Source organism: Bicyclus anynana, chromosome 20 (assembly GCF_947172395.1).
Source record: "Bicyclus anynana chromosome 20, ilBicAnyn1.1, whole genome shotgun sequence".
Taxonomy (NCBI): Eukaryota; Metazoa; Arthropoda; class Insecta; order Lepidoptera; family Nymphalidae; genus Bicyclus; species Bicyclus anynana.
This window is the reverse complement of record NC_069102.1, coordinates 6320249-6343361: the sequence shown is the minus strand read 5'-3', so window position 1 is coordinate 6343361 and position 23113 is coordinate 6320249. Positions and strand designations below refer to the sequence as shown.

General features: G+C 33.3%; 2 protein-coding genes and 1 long non-coding RNA gene across 4 annotated transcripts; 2 read left to right on the top strand and 1 right to left on the bottom strand.

Annotated features, from left to right (window-relative positions):
* Positions 1-633: 633 nt before the first annotated feature.
* LOC128199206 (uncharacterized) lies at positions 634-12883 on the top strand. 2 transcript variants are annotated; one of them, XR_008251869.1, is made up of 8 exons: positions 634-1303; positions 2888-3027; positions 6678-6959; positions 7313-7397; positions 7588-7672; positions 8202-8286; positions 9766-9895; positions 10520-12883. It is a non-coding gene; the product is annotated as an uncharacterized LOC128199206 (long non-coding RNA). The 2 variants fall into 2 exon arrangements; XR_008251870.1 differs by having other exon boundaries at positions 1596-3027.
* A 412-nt stretch (positions 12884-13295) lies between these two features.
* On the top strand, positions 13296-14935 carry LOC112046736 (centromere protein X). Its single transcript, XM_024083501.2, has 3 exons — positions 13296-13512; positions 13995-14189; positions 14411-14935. The coding sequence occupies exons 1-3, from the start codon at positions 13429-13431 to the stop codon at positions 14426-14428; spliced, it is 297 nt and encodes a 98-aa protein (XP_023939269.1). The 5' UTR covers positions 13296-13428; the 3' UTR covers positions 14429-14935.
* A 182-nt stretch (positions 14936-15117) lies between these two features.
* Positions 15118-22470, bottom strand: LOC112046742 (phosphorylated adapter RNA export protein). Its single transcript, XM_024083508.2, has 6 exons — positions 22268-22470; positions 21815-22072; positions 21219-21570; positions 19847-19938; positions 19305-19488; positions 15118-18683 (listed from the first exon to the last, which is right to left on the bottom strand). The coding sequence occupies exons 1-6, from the start codon at positions 22328-22330 to the stop codon at positions 18424-18426; spliced, it is 1209 nt and encodes a 402-aa protein (XP_023939276.1). The 5' UTR covers positions 22331-22470; the 3' UTR covers positions 15118-18423.
* Between the last annotated feature and the right edge of the window lie 643 nt (positions 22471-23113).

Sequence of the window (23113 nt, the reverse complement as noted above, 5' to 3'; positions counted from 1 at the left end):
GTTTGTTTTTTAATAAAATTGAAATTTATTGAACATTAGTGATAAAATTGGGGATTTAAGTCTGGTATCATAGTGCATACGCAACATATTTTATTTAGCTGGCTATATATTATTATACTGGCTGACGCCTGTGACGTTGTACGCGTGAAATTCAATTTTTCACCTTGGATTTTACTGAATCCTATTAAAATTGATTCAGCCATTTTAAAGATTAATCTGGACTAAAAAGTTTATTTGTGTTTCAGTATTGTGAAAATAGTTAACTAATCTCATAAGAAAACTGACATTTTGAAATAACAATTCCCGATAAGGTCCGGCGGCAACTTTATTTTAATTTTTGTAATATCGAATCGAATTTCTCAATGTGACAATGTCAGTTTGTCAATGTCACATGTCAGCACTTGACTTTGACAGCTCACATTTTATATTTTATTATTATTATTTTATATTTTCCTCTGTCTACGGTGTAAGCGTAGACACCGTAGACAGAGGAAAATATAAAATAAGTTAAATAGTTTGGATGCAGTAATTTGACATTTATCTATTATTTAATCTGTGTTTGTCTTGTCTCTTGACTCGGACTTAACTGTCACTGTCACTTTTACGACAAATGTTTTTACTTCACATCAGGCCGGGTCAACTCTCGAACAAAGTTTGGTTATACCTACGGGGGCTAGACCTGTGGTGTCATCATCCATACGGTTCTACCGTCTGGTTGTTGTAGCAATATTATTATCGTTAGTAGCTCACGCCTGACATAATATTGTGATAAATCTAATACATTTTTAGATTTAAATATGACTTTAATAACTGAATAAATACTTTTCTTCTACAAAAATATAGAGAGACACTCTCGTTGAATATTGTTTTAGTAACGTATGGGTAAGATTTTCTAAACGAAGTGTGGCAACCCCAATTTCTTAATAAAAAATAAAAATGTTATAAAATGAAAATGGCGTCATTTCACCAAATATTTTAAAACACAAATTCACAAATAATAAAATAAATGTTTGCCACGGCCTGTTAATATTTATGAAGACCTCTTCATGGATTGGATTTAAGCAACCTACTGTGTAATATCCTCGCCATTCTTGATGTTGAGAAGATCTATAAGTCTTTTACGTTTCATCTGAGTGTTGTGGTTTTTCATTACGTTAAAAATAAGACTTTGTTAGTTCAAGTGTCTCTATAACTATAAAGAAGAACAAAAGAAAATGCTTTGAGTGTGGTTCTTCGCCTGCCGATGATCCAGAGAAGACCCTACAGAGATTACCGAAACTTGATTCTACAAATTTAGTCTCCGGTATGTACCTACTTTAGTTTTAGCTAATAATAAAATACTTTAATAATAGCTATTGATCATATAATGATTACATTAGTTAGTTAGGTTTCTTAGTAGTCTTCTAAAGATATGGGAATTATTAAAATCCTACTAATTCTTATGAAACTCGTGCTCAATTATACAATTATGCTGGGTTTACACATTATGGTGATGTTTGTAGATGCAATGCACCCCAAATAACTGTCTGACCTGCAGCTGTCTGAATGTTTACTTCTCTGGATCTACTGAACAGATTTTCATTTGGTTATCACAGGTAGCTTAATCTGGAGCAACATAAGGTTAATTATGAAATGGTAATGAAAATAAACATCTGAGAAAAGCAAATTCCATGAACTAATTTGAAAGTATCTCTTACCAGAAGTAAATTTTTTACTATACCACTGTTCAATATTAAACCACAGGTATATGTACTAAAGGCAGGTAGAGTAAAGTTTGAGTTTTATTTTTGAATCTATAATAAGTAGTTTATAATTATGTAATGATGAACCAGAACAATTTGTTAATTTGAAACTACAATTACAAGTTTTTATAATTATGTTAGGCATTAGGCAGACTAATGAAGAGTATGTCACTTTACTTTGTACGAAAATCTGTTCTTTGACATGATTATAGAATAAGATGATAAGTGATGATGCAATCTAAGATGGAAGCGAGATAACTAGTTAGGCAAAGGATGAAAATCCACACGCATTTCTGTTTCTACATAGTATCTCACCGGAACACTAAATCGCTTGCCAGTAGGGTATTAACTAGCCAGCCAGACATAGACCAGAAAGAAAACCTCAATCGGCCCAGCCGGGGATAGAACCCAGGACTTTTGCGTAGTTAATCCACTGTGCTATGGAGGCCATTTCAGCAATATTTTTCTTGCCTTGATCTATAAAAGCTTTTGCCAATAATAAGCTACATTTTTCATTGAAGGTTGTTTGAAAGAAATAGCTTTTAGCTATAAGACCTAAGCTTTGCACATTTTACTTTTTTTTTCTTTTTGACAATGTAGCTTCTGTGAACAGTTGAGGAATTCCCTCATCTGTGTTTCTGTTCTATCATCAGATTGCCTCCGGACATTTTAGTTATATTTCTCACTTGGTTCTTGTCAAGGTTTTGTAATAAATAATAATAACAAATGAACTAAGTAAAAATGGCTATGTGGTTAGTCTGTCTGCCGTAGAAGTAGGTGCGAGAGGATTACCAACAAAATCTTTCTATAACTTGTTTAAAGACCTTGGCATCTTTAGGACTGCAGCAACTTCTATGTAGAAGAAAGAGAGAAAGAAGAATAAGTATCCAAAGCTGCTCTTAGTAGGATCTTACCAAATTCGGCTAAGCAGGGAGAACAACACAAGTAGGGGAGTTTAATCAATTGTCAAGGAATTCCTTAACCCTACATCCTGTAGCCACAACTCCAGGACTCTGCTCGGAGTATTTCTCTCTACCAGGCGATGGACCTGGCACCTGCACGGAATGCTAAGATATTCATCTGTCTCTTCATGCGTAGTATGTTTATGTATTTTTAATTAAATTTACTCACTCTCTTTATTTCAGTAATGTCCAGATAATCAATGATTAGACCATTGGACTTTTAGAATAAATTTTACATTGAACTATGAATGGTTTGTCATCTACATTTTTAAAAAAGACGAGATGTTTTGCCTGTGAGAAGAAGAGAGAGAGAGAATAAGAAGGTAAGTTAAACACCTACTGTAAAATGCTCACTGCTCCAATGTGGGTTGATAGGCTTGGGGTAATAAAGTTAAAATATAAAAGGATCACTATCAGGTGTTAATGATAATGACTTATATCCCAGTCATTATCATTAATACTTGATAGTGATCCTTTTATATTTTAACTTTATTACCCCAAGCCTATCAACATAGCATATCATACTCTCTGAGATATAGGGATATAACACCAGCAACAGCTCTCCAGTGATGCAGTAGATAGCAACATTGCTCTTTGCATCTACACGCCACAGCCAGTTGTGGCAATTGAACTCATCATATTAGTGTGATGTATTTCAGTGTCTATGTGGTTGTGAGTGTATGCCCATGTTAAATAACAAGTAATGGCCAAAATAATAAGTAGCCTATTGCTCAATAATCTTTTCTATCTTCCAGTAAAAGTCCCATTATAATGACCCTGCTGTTCCAGAGATTAGCTCAAACAAACAGACAGATGAAAATTTTAAATAAGTATGACTGGATGTCAGTATTGTATATAGGCACTTGAGAAAACATAGTTATTTTGAAATCACAGACATACACTTAAATTTTATTGATATGTATTGGTGCTGTTCATAGCATCAGCTGAAACAAACTAGGCATAGTTAAGTTACATTTTATACAGGGTGCTCGGGACTATTTCTCATAAAGGTGTTGACAAGTCCACTTATAGGAGCTACCTTAGCTACTAGTTTATATTGAGGAGAACTTTCCACCTAGATGGGTTGTGACTATATTAGGGGTCTGGTGATGAAGACGAAGGACAGTTAAGAGAACTCCTCAACGGTTCACAGTAGCTACCATGTGTTGATAAATTTGTATTGATGAGAACTTTCCACCTAGATGGGTTGTGACTGTATTAGGGGTCTGGTAATGAAGAAGGACGGTTAAAGGAACTCCTCGATGGTTCACAGTAGTAATTAGTTTGAATCTAAGTCAGACGCAATCAAATACAATGTTTTATCACGGCTCATAGCAACATACCTTTGGCGCTAGATCAATATCTAGGATGATTTCACTAAAATGGAAAAATAAAAAATTCTAATTAAAGAAATTCAACCAACTTCAAAAACACAAAACATACTGGCTAAACTAAAAAGCGAAAAATAATATTATACTAAGTTCATATCATATTATGTTCTAACTGATGATCAGTTTCAAGGCTGTGCTAAACCGGTGTTGTTTTAATTTAAGCTGTTACTGAAAGAACTACATGAAAGAACACTGTCTGAAAAACCTAAATGTTTATGATATTCTTACATGGCTTGAAATAATACATCATTGGGCTAGCACCACCTTCAAACTGATCATCAGTTAGAACATAATATGATATATAGAACTTAGTATAATGTTATTTTTCGTTTTTTAGTTTAGTAAGTATGTTTTTGAAGTCGGTTGACTTTTTTTTATTAAAGTTTTTTAATACACATGTTCCTTAGACATTTTAAATTAATTTTCCTTATAGAACTTGGAGCTACCCTAGAGTTATGGGAAATACTCCCGAGCACCCTGTAGATGCTACTTAATCCTACTAATCCTTCATTCATCAGTATCGGTTGGTGGACTTGGAGTTTATAAAGTATATTAAGTATATATAATTTATTTATGAACATTCATCATTCAGTTGAGCTTTTACTACCCATAACACAAGCTAAGCTTACTTTGAGACTAGTTAGTGATGTAATGTGCTAATATAAATATTAACCAACTTTCTGCAGTTTGAGAATACGCGGATAAAATATAGCCTATGATACTCACAAATAACGTGGCTTTCTAGTGGTAAAAGAATTTTCAAAATTGGTTTAGTAGATCCAGAGTTTACTTGCTAGAACACCACCAACTTTACCTCTTTATAATACATACTAGCGGACGCCCGCGACTTCGTCCGCGTAAAAATCGATGTCAACTTTCAACTCCTATTTCACATTCTATTTTGCAAGTTTTATAACTTATACCTAATAAATAGTCCACTTATCATTTTACATTTACAAATGTACCTAGAAAAATTAAGGACTTTCCGTACAAACTTTCTACCTCTACTTCACCCATTTCTGATTTTGTTTCCGCGAATTTATTTATATCCTTCTACGTATTATGGTCTCAAATCGTCTTAAGTATCATTTGAATTCATTCTGTAGTTTCAGCGTGATGCCCGGTCAAAAAAAAGGCAAACAGACAGACAAAAAATAGAAAATGGGCTTCAGTATCGATCTCCTACCTCTACCCTACTCCTACCCTACCCGTACCCTAACTGTATCCTACCCCTACCTTACCCGTACCCTACCCTACCCGTAATCTTCCCTTTCCCTACCTCTAGGATAGCCATACACTCCCCTACCCTTCCCTACCCCACCCTACCCCTACCCTACCTTCACCCCTACACTACCTGTACCCTACCCTACCCTACCCTATACCTTCCCTACCTTACCCCTACCCTTAGCAAAATCGGTCCAGCCCTATGAGCGTGGTGCGATGACAAAGGAAAATAGAGACTTCTATGCTAAAATTATAATCTTTGGATCTACTGGACCGATTTGAAAGATTGTTTTACCAATAGAAAGCTACGTTATTTGCGAGTGTCATAGGCTATGTTTGATTCCCATATTCACACCGGAACGGGAACTACGTAATTGAAAGCGCGGGGCGTCATATAGCGGAATTTCTGCGTCTTTTAGAAATTTTGTATTATCTCCGAAACTATTTAACTAATTAACATACTTTAAAGGGCAAATCTTATCTCCATAATATCCTTGTGATTATTAAATAATTTATTTTGATAAGGATTTAAGTTAAGTAGCATAAATAATGACGCAAACCTAAGTATATAAAATTAATAATTTTTAAAACACAAAAGGTACTATATCTGCTAATATATAGAAGATAGATATATGGTGTCGCGGACTTTTTTGTAGAACTTTTAAAGATACATAAAGCCTCCATACATTAATTTCAATTTTACACAATGGTTAAGGCAGCTCATGCGAATAAGTCTGCTTAAGAAGATTTTCAGTCCGACCTGTATGACAAAAACTGTGTTAACTCGGCGAATATGTATCATACTAATATAAAATATATAATAATAGCCTATAGCACTCCTCGATAATGTAGCATTCTACTGGTGAAAGAATTTTTGAAATCGGACCAGTAGTTCCAAAGATTACCCCATTTAAAAAATGTGACAAACTTACAAACTTTACCTCTTTATAATATTAGTATAGATTAACAACCCATTTTCGGCTCATTGTTGAGCACGAGTCACTTCTCAGGACGAGAGGGGTTAGGCCTTAGTCCTCCATGCTGGCCCAATGCGGATTGGCAGACTTCACACACCTAGACAATTAAGAAAATTCTCAGTTATGCAGGTTTCTTCATAATGTTATGCTTCACCATTTAAGACATTTAATTTCAAAATGGGTTGAATACATATTAGTATAGATTTTTATTGTGAGTTTCTTGAAAGAAGGAAATGCTCAATATTTCATAGACCAACCCAGGACTCAAACTCAGAATTTCATGATAGTTACACTGAACCAATAAAGCAGTTAGAGAGAGAGAGAGAGATAAATAAGAGTTTATTATGTATTAAAATTAAAATATATACCTAATGCTTTCAGCAATCCTGCTTCTTCACATGAATTTTACCCGCATGACGACGGTTTTTAATATAAAAAATATTTACAATGTCTCAAAAAGCAATCAAAGCTTTGAAAAATAAACAATGTTCGCAGAAGTTCAATACCAACAAACTCACAAAAAATGAGCCCAAATTTAGCATTACTTGCAAGCCAGACTAAGAAATTTCAAGAAGATAATTTAAAAGAAGACAATAGAATAAAATAATATTAACACACAATGCTTAGCAAATATAGCATTAACAGATGAAAACCAGGCAATAGGTATGTTAAAATAGGTTATGTTTCATAGAAGCTATTTTAATCCTACACATCCATCATTCATCATTGTCTCCATATAGTAGAGGAGGTATGGAGCTGAGACCCACCACACTGCTCCAATGCTGTTGGTGGGCTTAGGGTGATAATTCAATTAATTAATTACCACTATCTGATGCTAATGTTAATAATCGGGATTAAAGGTTTCCCAACTTCAGAATGAGAATTTAACTGAATTTTTTTTACATTTTTGATAATCTATTCTTCACATTTTTCACTTAATAAAATTCTTTTAGTTTTGGTTTGTTTTTAACCTGGTGAAAATATGTGAAATTTATTCTTTGTGTTTAATTTTTCAGGTGTAGCAAAATAGAAGATGAAGGTCTAGCTGTGCCAGTGCTGAGCCACGCAGTTGCTACTGGCATGTTTGCAAAATAGCACAAGGTAACCTGCTTCATCATCATTATCAGCCTATTTCACTTTTTTAACTGACTCCAAAAAAAGAAGGAGGTTCTCAATTCGAGCCTATGTTTTTTTTTCATAATCTATTCTTCGCTTTTTCCACTTAATAAAATTCTTTGTTTTTTAACTGGTGAAAATACATAAAATTTATTCTTTATGTTTAATTTTTCAGGTGTAGCAAAATAGAAGATGAAGGTCTAGCTGTGCCAGTGCTGAGCCACGCAGTTGCTACTGGCATGTTTGCAAAATAGCACAAGGTAACCTGCTTTATCATCATTATCAGCCTATTTCACTTTTTTAACCGACTCCAAAAAAAGAAGGAGGTTCTCAATTCGAGTCTATGTTTTTTTTCATAATCTATTCTTCACATTTTTCACTTAATAAAATTCTTTTAGTTTTTATTTGACGGCCTCCGTGGCGCAGTGGTATGCGCGGTGGATTTACAAGATGGAGGTCCTGGGTTCTATCCCCGGCTGGGCAGATTGAGATTTTCTTAATATGTCCAGGTCTGGCTGGTGGGAGGCTTCGGCCGTGGCTAGTTACAACCCTACCGGCAAAGACGTACCGCCAAGCGATTTAGCGTTCCGGTACGATGCCGTGTAGAAACCGTAAGAGGTGTGGATTTTCATCCTCCTCCTAACAAGTTAGCCCGCTTCCATCTTAGACTGCATCATCACTTACCATCAGGTGAGATTGTAGTCAAGGGCTAACTTGTAAAGAATAAAAAAAAATTGTTTTTAACTGGTGAAAATACATAAAATTTATTCTTTATGTTTAATTTTTCAGGTGTAGCAAAACAGAAGATGAAGGTCTAGCTGAGCCAGTGCTGAGCCACGCAGTTGCTACTGGCATGTTTGCAAAATAGCACAAGGTAACCTGCTTCATCATCATTATCAGCCTATTTTAACGACACTACAGGGCCAGACCTTATAGAAAAGGGGTTATGGAGCTTAGACCCACCACACTGCTACAATAAAGGTTGGTGAGCTAAGGGTGATAAAGTGTAATTCATTGTGGATCACTATCAGATGTTAATGATAATGACCTGGACGAGGCACGGGAGTGTAATACAAACAACTTACCAACTCCAGGCTGAGAATTGTAAATTTCTTGGAAGAAAGAAAAACTCAGTATCTGATAGCCTGACCCAGGATTCGAAGCCACGACCTCGTTATCCAAAACCACATTGGCTAACCAATATTATAATACTAGCGGACGCCCGCGATTTCAACCGTGTGATGTTCAGTTTTTGAACATCCAGCGGGAACCATGTTTCTGGGATAAAAAGTAGCCTAAATATTGCTCAATAACTTCCTCTATCTTCCAATGAAAGTCCAATTAAAATCGGTTCAGCCGTTCCAAAGATTATCCGAGACAAACACAGACAGACGAAAAATTTAAAAGACCTTGTTTGCATTTTAGTATTGTGTATATAACTATAATCACTTGAAAAAATTATTGATAAATTTCACTAAAATTAACTTTAATTCTTGAAAAAATCAAGGGAGATTTGTGAAAAACTGTATTTCACGCGGTCATTGTTGCTTGCCTCAACCTACTCAACTAAATTATTTTAGTGTACAACATGATTTTTTTTTGAGACGAATATCTTACCAATTCATGGATTCACCATGTGGGTGTCCATCACGTGGCAGAGAGAAAAACGCTGAGCAGAGCTTGGACTTGTGATCAATGGACGTAAGGTTAAAGAATTCCTTGACAATTGATTAACACTCCCCTTCTCTGCTCGTGTTGTTCTCCCTGCGTAGTAAGGTCTGCCAAATTTGGTAAGCCAAATCTGCACTTCTAGAGAGACCAAGGTCTCTAAGCAAATTATAGAGAGATTTTGCTGGTAATCCTCTCGCACCTCTCTACGGCGTACAGACTAACCATATAGCCATTTTAGTTAGTTCATTTGTTAGGTCATAACATTTATTCAGTTTTATACTGTGGTCCTTTGGAATGTTAGTCTCCCACGGGACAGTAAGCACAAGTACTATGCTAAAGGAAAATGTCTGGTTTAGATCACGAAATAGCAACATCCTCTGGGATTATCCTCTTAACTGGTAACAATAATAATTATGTAAAATGTATACCTTATCAGCCGATAGACGTCCACTGCTGGACATAGGCCTCTTGCATGGATCTTGTTGTGTTGTACTATACATTGCAAGGTAATGCCCATAAATGACCACGCTGGGCATGCGGGTTGGTCATTTGCAGGCCTAGACTTCTCGCACCGGTATCGCTGCTGCCTGCCCATAAATGTATACTTCTTATTTATTTTTGCAGGTGCAGTGCATGCAATAATAATTATGTAAAATGTATAACTTCTGATTTATTTTTGCAGGTGCTGTAAAATGAAGATATATTGTTAAATATCATGAGATAGAAATAAAAGATGAAGATCTAGCTGTACCCATCCCGAGCCACAATACTGCAGCCACGTTGCTGCTGGCAATTTTGCAAAATAGCACAAGGTAACTTGCTTTATTCATCCGGCTTAGGTTGATATTATTAGATTGATTAATGATCACTATCAGAAATGTTAATGATAAAGACCGGGTTCGACGGCTTAACATGCTCTCTGAGGCACGGGGGTGTGACACCACCAACTTCCCAACTCCAGACTAAGAATTTGTTAGCAGAAGCAAAAACTCAGTATCTCTTAAAGATAGAACCAGGATCTCGTGATCCAAAACACATGGGCTACTACTACTGAACCAACAAGGTAGTTTTGACCTGCTTAATAACAATGAACTACATGTTTCCTAGATACACTTACAGTTTTGTTTTTAAAAACTGAAGTAAACACATTATAATTTCTCTTTAAGTTTGTGTGCAAGTTTGTGAAAAACTGAATTCCACATAGACGAAGTAGCGGGCGTCCGCTTGTAAATAATGTAACAAATTATCCATATTTCTATACTTTTCAAGGTTACAGCTGAGCTTCCTAAAATGATTTTTTGTAAATGGAGCAGAAAATAGACTAAAAATTTGATATGTCCCTGATGAGAATAGGAATTCTTATTATATATAATTATGTAAATATTTATTTTCAGTGCATTTTAAAAAGTCATGTTAAATGAAATTTTCTATTACAGGTCACAACAATTGATGTAACAAATATAATCAATGGACCAGGCACCTGCACCATGATTCTTTGGAATACTAAAATTCGTCTCTTTATGTCTGTACATAATTCTCATAATGAAAAATGTCACGTTTTTATGAAAGAAATAATGGAATCAAATAATAAATAAAACAAGCATATGCTGGAAGTCCTCAGAAACAGCTCCGACTTTAATGATTTTTTTTAAAGTCATGTTTTTTATGTTATTTAAAATCAGAAATGTTTTGGTGGACGAAATTATTTAAATTGTTAAAAAATATCTATGCTATTTATACATATTTTTTTTTAAATACAACCGACTTCAAAAATACAAACTTATGCAGAAAACTAACAAACGAAAGAAAATATTATAATATTCACTTTGAAGATCACTTTGAAGGCGGTGCTAATGATCCAATTAATGGGTCGACAATTAGTTATCTATTGTTTTCCTAGCTATAGGGTTCGAATTGCTTTTTCATATCTTTAAAAGACTATCTTCGGAATGAACCCTTTATAATAAAAAAGTATTATCAAAATCGGACCACTCAATAAAAAGTTATACTTGGTTGTATACTAAAATTAATGGTTAAACAATCAATTATCCCCTGTTTTCGTAATGTAAAACCAAGCATAACTGTTAACATGAGTAGTCCGATTTTGATAATTGTTTTGATTGATCATTCTTGATTGTTTTAGTTTAAAACCAAGCATGTCTTCGAATTCCGATTTGAATAACTTTGTTTTAAATAGAAAGGGTATATTCCGACAATGGTCCCAAATCATTATAAATTTAAAAAAACGAAGATGACTGGTTATTTTCCCATTAATTGTATAGTAAAACTATGCGTAACTTATTACGAAGTGGTCCGATTTCGTAAATTCTTTATAGATTGTAAAGGTATTTTGATTGTAAAGCTCCCATATAAATTTTAAAAAACAATTCCAATCCTAAATGTGCGATTGATTGTTTTCTCATTCATTTTAATGTAAAACCAAGCATAACTTCTTATTGGGTGGTTCGATTTTGATTATTCATTTTTTGATAGAAAGGGTATATTCCTAAAAGTCTCATAAAATGTTGGATAACAATTTCAAACCTAATAGTAGGAAAATAGAAGATGATTAATTGTTTTCCCATTTATTGTAATGTTAAACTTAACTTTTTACTGAGTGGACCGATTTCGAAAATTCTTTACTTTTTGTAAAGGGTTTATTTCGAAGTAGGTCCCATATAAATTTCGGAAAACAATTCGAATCCTTAAGATGGAAAAAAACGGTACGATTGATTGCCTACCCATTAATTGTAGAATTGGCACCGGCTTCAAAGTAATCAGTAGATAGAAAATATTATAATGTTTTCTTCAGCTTATTAGTTTACTGCATAACTTTGTGTTTTTGAAGTCGGTAGTGTTTGTTTTTTAATTATTTATTATATAAACAGCATAACTATTGTTAAATAGTATAAATCGTTCCATCCTCAGTCCAAAAGGTTTGATTTCAAATAATATAAAGAAACAAACTGAACAAAAATAATCATCAAAATCAGAGCTGTTTCTGAGGAGGTTGAGGGTAAATGCTCTATTGATTCGCCTAAAAGTAATATTATGTTATCGCATTAGGTTGTAAAGTTTAGCTAATGAAAGTAGAGATTGATATTGCCCGCCAAATTTAAAAATCATATAAATAAATTAAAAAAACATGCGTTTTCATAATTTATTTAAATTAGTTTTTCTTTGTGAATACATTATTACCTTTACTATAAGTGTTAAACTCAGTTATTCCAATATTTGCACTATAATTTTGAGAATTTACTCCGATTTTTTAAAATTTGGCGGGTGATTTCAGTTTCTACTTTCATTAGCCAAATTCTAATAATTTTATTGTTTATGAAATTTATACTAATTAGAAAGAGGAAGAATTTGATTATTTGTTTGTTTGCATTGAATAGGCTCTGAAACTACTTTGCTGATTAAAAAATTTCTTACAGCATTATAATCATGGATTAGGCCATAATTGTTATCTCTGTATTCCCACGGGAACGAGAACTACATTGTTGAAACTGCGTGACGTTTGCATAGTTTATCATATGTACAAATATCCCGACAATCTATATTTTTATGTATGAATTGGTTAAGTTATAATTGACTTGATTTTCCCAAATATCTCAGTGAAGTCACCCAATTGATGCATAGATATATTTTTATTTTGGTTTTCATTTTACTTTAAAGATAAAATTTAGTTTTAGAAGCAAAATGAATATATGTAGATTACATTTTAGGTGCTGATGTTTACTTAGTTATTGATTAAGTGCATAAGATTTTTCATTTGACAATAAAGACATTTCAACTTGAAACTGTTATTCTTTCTATTGTTTAATTTATTATATACAATTACTTGTTACTAAAATATTGTGCTATTATATTGTTTTTAATATTTTCACAGTTCAGCTTTTGGGGACGGAGTGGTTTTAAAATAAATATTTTTAAAAATCTGTTTAAATTAATTAATTAATCAACAGAGTTTATAAATATCTGTTTAAATTAATTAATTAATCGAAATGGTTTTTAAAAATATTTATTTTAAAGCTATTCCGTCTACAAAAGCTGAACTGTGAAAATTTAAAAACAATATATTAGCTTTGAATTTCCCGCGTTGGCAAGTTGTTTCAATGGGGGCATTCCACAGATGGCGGTAATTTTAGTGCCACTTTTTTTGTATGAGGTTGGTATTCTTCTCCTGAGTAAATATGTTCCTTGCTTCACATTGATTTTTTGTTACAATTTATTTTTATTGTTATTGATTGTTATTAATGTATTGCTAACACTACTAGTGAACACTTTAAATAAAAATAATTTTAAGCATTTATCTTTAGGTATAATACCTTCAAAGTAAGTAAATATGGCTCGCCACAGCTTTGAAGTGGATGATGATAATATAGATCCTGCGTCCGTTCCATCTGAAGTTAAATGTTCTATAAAACAGGTAAGCCAAGCGCTCGTTCTTCAATCTCACCATGAGATTAGCCACTATGACCGAAAAGTCAGTCGGGAGCTTATATACACATATATCACCAACCTTGAGTTACTACATTATAGAGATATTTTTCCAAAAGAAAAACATGCCGCTACATAAAAACAGCTGGGGACCAGCGCAGGAGTGGCTAATTTAAGTAGGTATTTACTACAGCACTAAAACATTAATAAGTTGTGCCATACTATTAAAATCACATAAAGTATATTGTTTTCTTAGGCTGACACTATTCACTAAATGTTGTTTGTTATGTAGAAAAACATCTCTGTCTCACCTTAACAACAAATCTTGTTAAAAATTATTTACTTTATTGCTGTTATGGCTTAATACAATTGTTAATGAAGTGTTATTTGTTAAATAATTAAGTAAATAGTTGTTAAAACACAATTTTTTTAAGTAATTGGTATTTTAAAGAATATTTTCTGTTCAACCAGGATGTTATAAAACAACTGTTACATGGGTCATTTCAAGATAATAAAACAAAGTTGGACAATGATGCCCTGACACTAGTGGTTGAGGTGGCCAAGTGTCTTGTCACTGAGACATGTCTGAGGGCTTCAAGTCATGCATTGCAAGAAGGTTACTGCAAAGTTGACTTTGAGCATGTTGAAAAATGTCTTCCACAACTGGTAACATTTGTTTTTAATTATTCAGTTTAAGTATTTAATGACATAGTTTTTTTAATAATTCTATTTTCCTAGCCAGTAAAATGACAGTACTCATAAACTATAATATTAAGAAAAGCTTGAGAATGAACTTTCAGAATTTTAAAATTTGTTCAAACAATAATCAAGTATAAGCCTTTTGTAGGAAATTTTAATGTAATTATCTTATTTATTTTCCATTTCAGATGCTGGACTTTCCATAAGAATTACATATTGAAAAGTAAAATTAAATTAACTTCAATAAAAAACATCAGAAAATTAAAACTATTCCATGCCAAAAAAAATCATGTAGGTATTATGAGGAGTTCTGGCTTCTGAAATACAAGTATTTTCATCAAATGATCTTGTATGATGTCACCAATTCTTCATTAGTTATTCTTAGTTAAAAAATAAAAATCGTTTTTATGTTGTATATTATTTAACTAATGCATACACTTCTGAAGTAGGCTAAAATAAAATTGAAGCATATATGGCATTCAAATCTGTGAATGTGTATATTTAAAACAATTTATTTTTTGTAATATCTCATTAATAGTTTTAAATTATAATTTTAGATGTAGGAGCACAAGTTATTTTATGTAAGAACAGAGAAATAGTATTTTAGGGCACTCTTCTTAAATCCCACCAATTTAAGTTTTTTATAAATAATAATGTAATAATTGTGTACTTTTCTTTTATTTGTTTATTTATTATAGATCTGTGATAACTCACTAATGTGTTTTGTTTATTATTCCACATGGTTGTAATTTTTGAAGCATTGTGGGCATAACATCTACATATTTTTCTGTCATTGTTAGAATGGGCTTTCCTAGAAGTAGGTATTCAAGAAGGGATACTATGATGATAATTAATTAATTAGATCTTCAAAATTTCATGTAATTATAAAGCAAAATTTATTTTTTTATAAATCTTTATTAAACTGTTCTATAATAGTTTCAGAGAATAGTACAAGTTCTTATTCACACAACTAAGATAATAATGTCTTAGTTAAAAATAAAAGTAACTACAGTCTACAGCCCCATAGATAACTGACCAAATAAATATGTGTACTTAATATTAAAACTGAAAAATTTGCAGTACTATTATTGTCTACTTTCTATAGCTATTATAATACAGCATAGGTTTCGAGAACACACATAAGTGATGGCCTCTATAATATTCCAAGCTACCTGGTCTGGACAAACAATACTTGGATCAGACCAGTTCAATTGAGAATGGCTAGATACCATGATGAAATAAACCTTGGCTGAGTTTATTGTAAGCTCTTCTCGGACCGAGGCGCCGTTTGGAACTCTTGTAACATTAATTTTAAATTTTCGACTTTAATTACTACCATTAAATCATAACATAACATGACTTTTCAAAAGTGCTTGTAAACTAAGCCTAATTGAAATAAATTAAATTTGAATTTGATACATTGTAAAGGTTCAAAATGAACCACATAATTTAGCATTAGCAACATCAATAATCTGAGATGCTTAATTATACATATATTTAGATTACCACCAGGAAGATTCTTTCCATTTTTAATGCAAGGGGGTTGAGGGAACTTTTTCTGGGCATAGTCACCACGGAAAGAAAAAAAAAGTTGGTCTATGCAATTGCACTAGGCAATATCTTTTTGATACTGAAGTATCAAAATTCACAAAAAGGTTTGGCAAAGTAACATTTTATTTGTAGTTTGTCATTGGAAATAGGCTACATGGTGGTATTACCTGTTCAATTATGGTAATCTCAGACTAATATAAGGACAACTATCACACCCAAATTGAAAAAAAATAACTGTAATTTTTTTTCGAGAAGGTGAAGTAAACTCACACATCGAAAATAGTTAACACCAACAAATATTTATCCAGCTCCAAGTTTCTTTACCTTTTCAAGTATTAAGATAGTCTGGTATAGTGAGCTGAGCAGCCAGTGGATTAGTATGGTGTTGCTATCACTGTTTATAGGTTCTGCTACACTATCTTTCACAGTTTTGATACACATGACGAAAACGATTACAATCATGAAACATGGTATCTAGAGACAGTTTTTATAAACACTTTAGATCGTTGATCTTATACTTTGACAGAGGGTTCAAGTTTAGCAAAGCAGGTCCTTATGTAATTAGTCTGAGATGGTAATATTACGTGTACATTCATCATCATCAGCCAATTTTTAATGATACCAGGCCAAGCCTTCCCTGACTTCTACCTCATGGATGATGTAAAAAATTTAGTTTTAGCAGATCAAAACTATACTGTTTAGAAGTTTTAAAAAAATGTCCAGCAGTGGATGTCCATCATCAGCTGATAATGATAATGCTGAGGCATTGGGCAATTGTAGGAACAGGTTAATAATATACAATGAGATTGTTTCCAAATCACTATTTTATCACCTATACTATACAAATGAGCAACACCTAATTAGTTTCTGTCATAGCAACATAACATAACATTATTAAATATGTATGTATATCATCAATCTCTTATTAAAAAGTGGACAATCAGCACAATCAGCGACCAAAAACGTCCCCGCTCAATGAGTACCAAATACAACTTCTTGACACTCAATTCAAGTAGTTGCATTTGCAAATTCAACCTTAAACTCAATCCTTAAGTTTAAATTTGCTCTGAATTTGGGATTTTATTAAATATTGGACTATATTTAAAGGTCTTTACCAATAATTCTAAAACTGTCAAAGCAAAATTGGCCAATTTATAAATATTTCTACATGATTGTGCGTCCTTTTATTATAAGAGGTGGATGATTTAAATACATATCTGCTTGGCTTTACATTGATTGGTTAAACGGTAAAAACTGCAGGCTAACTACACTATCTGAGGCTTGTGGGACACCAGAAAAATGTCACTTGAATTTTTTTTAATGTTCGATTACTTCCAAGCTCACAGCCTTTTGGGTATAAGGCCCCATCAAGGGGTCTGTGGCATTTTGCCAGTCCACTGTGATAGTTTAACCACTGATCTCACCAGATAAACCACTATGTAGTGGTTTATCTGGTTTGTGTTTTTATTGATTCATTTTTATTAAAGAATGAACACTATTTAAAAGATTTGTAAGCCTTTTAAATAGTAATAAAAAAATCACAGCCACACGTTTTGATGCAAGGAATGCATGCTGTGGAATATTAATAGCTCAGGCTTTAGGTTCCACTGAAAGTAAATGTTACACCATTACAGAACTTTTACAAGTGTTTTACCTTGTTTTGTGTCTACAAACTGGATAAATGACAACTTATTTGTATTGTACAAATGTGGTAATCCCTTAGATTTACACCATTCTGCATGAATGTTCAGGCAAACCATAGAGGATTCTGAAAGTTTTTTTTAATTTTTTTTCTACAAGTTGAGTTAGATGATTTTGATCTAAGATGGAAGCGGGCTAACTTGTTAGGATGTCTGGGATAGGATGAAATCCTTTTGTAACAAAACAAAGTAATTTGGCATGTTTTAGTAAATTGACATGTTTATCTATTATATATCATAATTACAGTAGAACCAGTTTGAAAAGAGAAATAAATACACAGAGCAGTAATTTACATTACTGCTTACTAAAAGCCATGTAGGAACACTTATTATAGTTTTTGTTGCTTTACAAATAGGTTTAAATTACAAGAAAATTTGCTGCTGTCTGAACCAAGAACTAAATGTGAGCTTGTATCTCATGTGATCAAGTCATGTTCTTAAAAAAGTACTTTGATAGTTGGTTTAGTATAAGCAATTGAATACTAATAAAAAGTTTATATGATATAAGAAGCCTATAACTATAACATAATGAAAAAATAATAATGTAGTGACACATTTATAACAAAATCACTTAAAAATGTATAATAAAGACAAAGAAAAATGAGAAAAGTTGTTTGTTTATGTAATTATTACAATAGACTTCTGCATTTAAGATAATCTACTTTCTCATTTAGCAACGCTAGTGAAGTATGATACAAAGAAACTTGTTTAAACATAGACCGTTTTTCTGCCTTAACACTTAAAAAAAAGTTGGCAACCCTAGAGCGAGGGAACGACGCATGACGTCATCTTTTTTCGAGTGTGCAGCCGGCTCCATCGAATTTTAAGACGTTGTCACATCAAAAAACATCATCCACAGAGCATAAGAAAACTCAGACACACAGGATCTAATATTATCACTGTTCTCTAAAATTAATAGGCACACAGCACCAAGGATAACTCGCATGTATTCAGAAAAGGTCCATATCTTCATTGTTCATGACTTCTAAGAAATCGTCATCATCGTAGTTTTGCACGTCGCGCGTTTCCGTTCGGTCGGGGAGAGGGGAGTGCGGGCGCGGCGGGGAGGGGGGCAGCTCCGTATGCGACTGCGCGTCAGTGTCGCTGGAGCAGTCGCGCGCGTCGGTCGCCGGTGACGGCGGCGGGTTGGAGCCGTGCTCGGACTGGACTGTCGCCTCACTCCGCGACAATAGCGAAGGCAGCTCTGAATCTGTTATACATATATTTCTGATTTTTTTTTGTAAAAAAAGAATATTTGCCATATTTTTTTTTAATATGACCAATATTCTCATTCCCCTCGAACTAGTCTGGAAAGACTGTATTAGGAGTGGGTATAGATAATAGAGTAAATGATGAATGGGGCGGGGATCAAAAAACCACCCCTCGGTGATGAATCCGACCGCTCTTACCGTTGAGCTATTGAACCTCTTAAGGATATATCATAACATAGTTACACAATATTTTTGTATATGCATTAAAGTTGTTTAATAAAATAAATAAATAAAAGACCACTTATAGAAGTAGGACAAATAAATCTATATAAATGATTAATTTGTCCTACTTCTATGTAATGATGTAAATGTGTGTAACATCCTGAATTAACACATAATGTGTGAAACTTCATTCAAATATGTTAAGCTAAACACCCAAACACAGGTACTTTTATATAATACATTACTAGAAGAAGCCTGCAACTTCAGTTTTCATAGATCCATCACAGTATAGCATGTCTCTATCCAAATATCAGCCAAATCAGTTCAGGTGTTGCAGCATGAAAGAGTAACAAACATACATACAAACTTTATAATATTAGTGTGATTGGTAGAATTACCTGTGAGGCTCTGTTTTAATTGTTCCATGACTTTCTGTCGGTTCTTTGTACGAGTCTTCTTTATCTTGCGATTGTTCAGACGATCCTCATTGAATATATCATTGATCATAACTTGCGACACTTCGTCGTCGCGTTTCAGTAAGAAGAAAAATATACCGCCTGACGTGCGTCGGCGAGTACCATTCTGAAATTATTGAATAACAAAATTGATCAATATTGACTTTACATAGATGGTTACTAAAGTATGCAGGTGGCTTAGTACTGTGGTTTTTGGAAGTCCAAAGAAAAGGTATATGGCTCTCCGATGATGTGATGATGGATTTACAGGAGATAACAAGTAACAACGCAAATGGTTAAATTTTATGTTAACTATTGCATGTCTAATTTAAACCCAAGACAAAATAATATTACCATGCATAATTTTGCAATCAATATATTATTATTAATTGAAAACAGTTTACTGCGAGAACTGACTTAATAAAGTAGTAAATTCTAAATTCAATAAAATGTAGCATAAGAGCCATAAATGATTAAAAAATTACCATAACAAGCATTCCACCATCATTTTCAATTCTCTGGGTTTCCTTATAAATTGCCATAGCTTTATTTGTTCCAGTTACTTGTACTATCCTAGCTGAAAATAAATACAACATAAATGTATTAATTGTTTTATTATCAGATATTTTATTAAATACTAAACATTCTATGTATTAAATTTCAAGTGAACATAAAACACTTATCATTTAATTACTCTCTGTGAACTTACTAAATCCAGTTTTTGAGTAACTAAATAAAAAAATTAGGGACAAAACAAGAAACCATTTATCTATATATATATATATGGATCTTAGAAATGTATGTGCGCTCATAACTTTCGATTGACTATACGAAATTGGATGATTTTTGCTTTGTTATAAAAGAATTACAAATATAAAAAAAAGTCTAAAATCAACACTTTTCTATACTCCCATACAAATGGTTTGTAATAATACTTAATAAGAGGGGTAGGTTTTTCTTAGGGTAGGGCTACCCCTACCTGCCTATCTAGGTATGGTAGGGATAGAGTTGGGTAGGGTAGAAGGGTAGGGGTAAGGTAGGGGTAGGGTTGGAGTAAGTGCACATGAGTCAAAATGAAGCTTGACCAGGTCCGCTAGTTAGTTAAATAAAAATGAAGAGTTTGTTTATTTGGTTGACAGCACTAATCTCGGGACATTGAATCTAAATTATTTAAATTATGTTTTTCTGTTCATCCATTTATCTAGAGAAGTTATATAGATTCAGTTTGTAATATCACACTACAGTCAATAGAAGCAGAGTGCATTAATATTTAGCAAAAATTAAAAAATAAAATATTATTCATTTTGATTTACATGCACTGTAAAAAAAGCTAAAGTCAGTGGTGGATTAACCCTAAGGCCCAGTATATCTGGGCAGATGTTAGGAGTGGCTATTCGTCAAATAAAATGGGGGAATAAGCAATGAAAAATATATCTAATATGAAATTTCACCAATTACAATAAATGCTAATTTTGTCACTTTGGTTTTTGCTTAAACTTAAAGACTGTTTTGAGTATTTTATTTAATTGTGCAACAACCCCCATGACTTTGAAAAATATTAAAAAATCAATTGACTTTGATAAAAGTCAATAAAATGTATATTATATGATGGGTGCTGAAAAAAATTTAAATTCTTAAAATGTTAAACTTGATTAACCACAGACAGTTAACTAGTATCAAAACTGTGGTGGGTTTAGGCTTCAGATCTGACCTGGCCCTGCAATGAGTAGAGGCGTCTCTAGCTCACAGAGCACCCTGGTGCAATAATAACCCTGCGCTACAGCAACAACAACTAATGGTTTAACATGCTCTCCCTGGGGTACAGGGCTGTAAAACCACACACATTACTATACTTACCAAGTAATTCCGTCTTATCCTCACGCAACTTTTCAGCTATATCTTGTGCCACCAGCTCTGGCGGTTGGTCTGAAGTCACTGCGAGATCCAGTAAGTTTCTTGGTCTTTGCTTTTCATCAGGAGGATGTTCGCTATTGATCTTTTTACCTTGCCTGAACTTGTTGTTAGATCTGTCCGAATAACTCCTCTTGTTTGTTTTATTTTGTTTGTATTCATGATTATTTGTAAATATTTTCTTAGAAACATAGTTATCGTCTAGCCTATACTTAATAGTGTAGTCATAAGATTCAACACCATATCTACCTTTCTTTGTTACATCACAGCTTACCATATCTTCAGTAAGCAGTTCCTCCTGGAAAACAACATTTACTACCATCAATTGCAAAATGTTTACAACAACGAAGACATAGTATTTGTATACAATTATATTATATTTTTGTGTACTATATCAACAAATACTCACATACAAATTTAGGAGAAAAAAACAACATTGTTACATACTTTTGCCAGTTTTGAACAAATGTATAATGTACATACAATTTTCATAGTATTTTCAAGCCAAAATAGGGAAAATTTTAGAGAGGAGTTTCTCTTACCTGTAACGCTTTACACCAAACATTATATTTTTCTTTCTTGTCTGGCTGCGCAGATGGTTGCGGGCGTTTCGGTCTCAATTTAGTGCGCTTCGGGCGTCTACGAAAGTCGTCATCCGACTCCGAGCCCGACGACTCCAACCCAGTGTCTTCGTCACTCTGCTCGTCCTGTATTTGCATGTTCACTAGCGACGGCGGGTTAAAGGTTTCTGGACGCGTGAGCGGGATGTACGTGCCCTCTTCTACGTCGGAATCCTCTAACTGTAACAAAGTCATTGCACTTTAATCGACTGTTTTCTGGGGTAGAAAAACCACTGTTAACAATATACAATATCCAGATATGCGCATTATTTAGTTACTGAACAGTTGATAAACGCTAGTAATGCAATATTTGATTAAAATCACTTTTATGGAAGAGTTATAACAGTGATGTAGTGTCAAACTTAACGGCCTCACCTCGCCATCTTCTAGTTCATGGGACACCTCGACATCCAGTTCTCCTTCTGTGGTTGACATCATACTTGCCGAAAGTATTCAGAGTTGAATAATAATTGCACATATGAGTGTTTTACAAAAATACAATAATTCCGCCTTGATTTGCCGTCGCTGGTTTTAGTTTTACGCACAGACGTCAAATTGAGGTTTTAAGGCAGCTGTCATTTATGACAACTTGACATAAGACACAAAAATACAGATTCTACTTGGTTTGTTGTTGGTTTATTGCTCCACATGTCAACTGATCTAGACCATAAAGTAATTATATAATTCGTCTGAGATCCAGACATAATGAATTTTGATTTTAAGTTCTTATAAAGATTCGTAATACCGTTGCCGTGAACGGAGTAGATAGCACTGATAAAGTGCCGTTTTCAGTGTTTTCAGTCAAAGGATATTGACATTCACTTAATCATGACTTTTATCATTAATCTGTGATATAAACACAGATTATATAGTATCCACCATAGATGATACACTATACTTTTCCATTATATTTTAATGATCTGTGGAATCTACAAAGAGTAAATTAATATATCTACCAAAGAGTAAAACCACATAACCACTGCGTATCCACATCCCTCTCCATAGATAATACACTATACCTATACGACCTATAACATCATTCATACCATAGATAATAATGTCCAGCTCAATATATAATGTATCATCTATGATGTCCAGTCTAACTCTTTGGCGAACGTTTTAAATTTTGATTTTGAATGTAAGAACTCGTAATTATTTATTTATTTTTGTATTTTGTCATAATTTTCAATGTTTCAAAAAGCTAGGTAATCGTAAAAATAA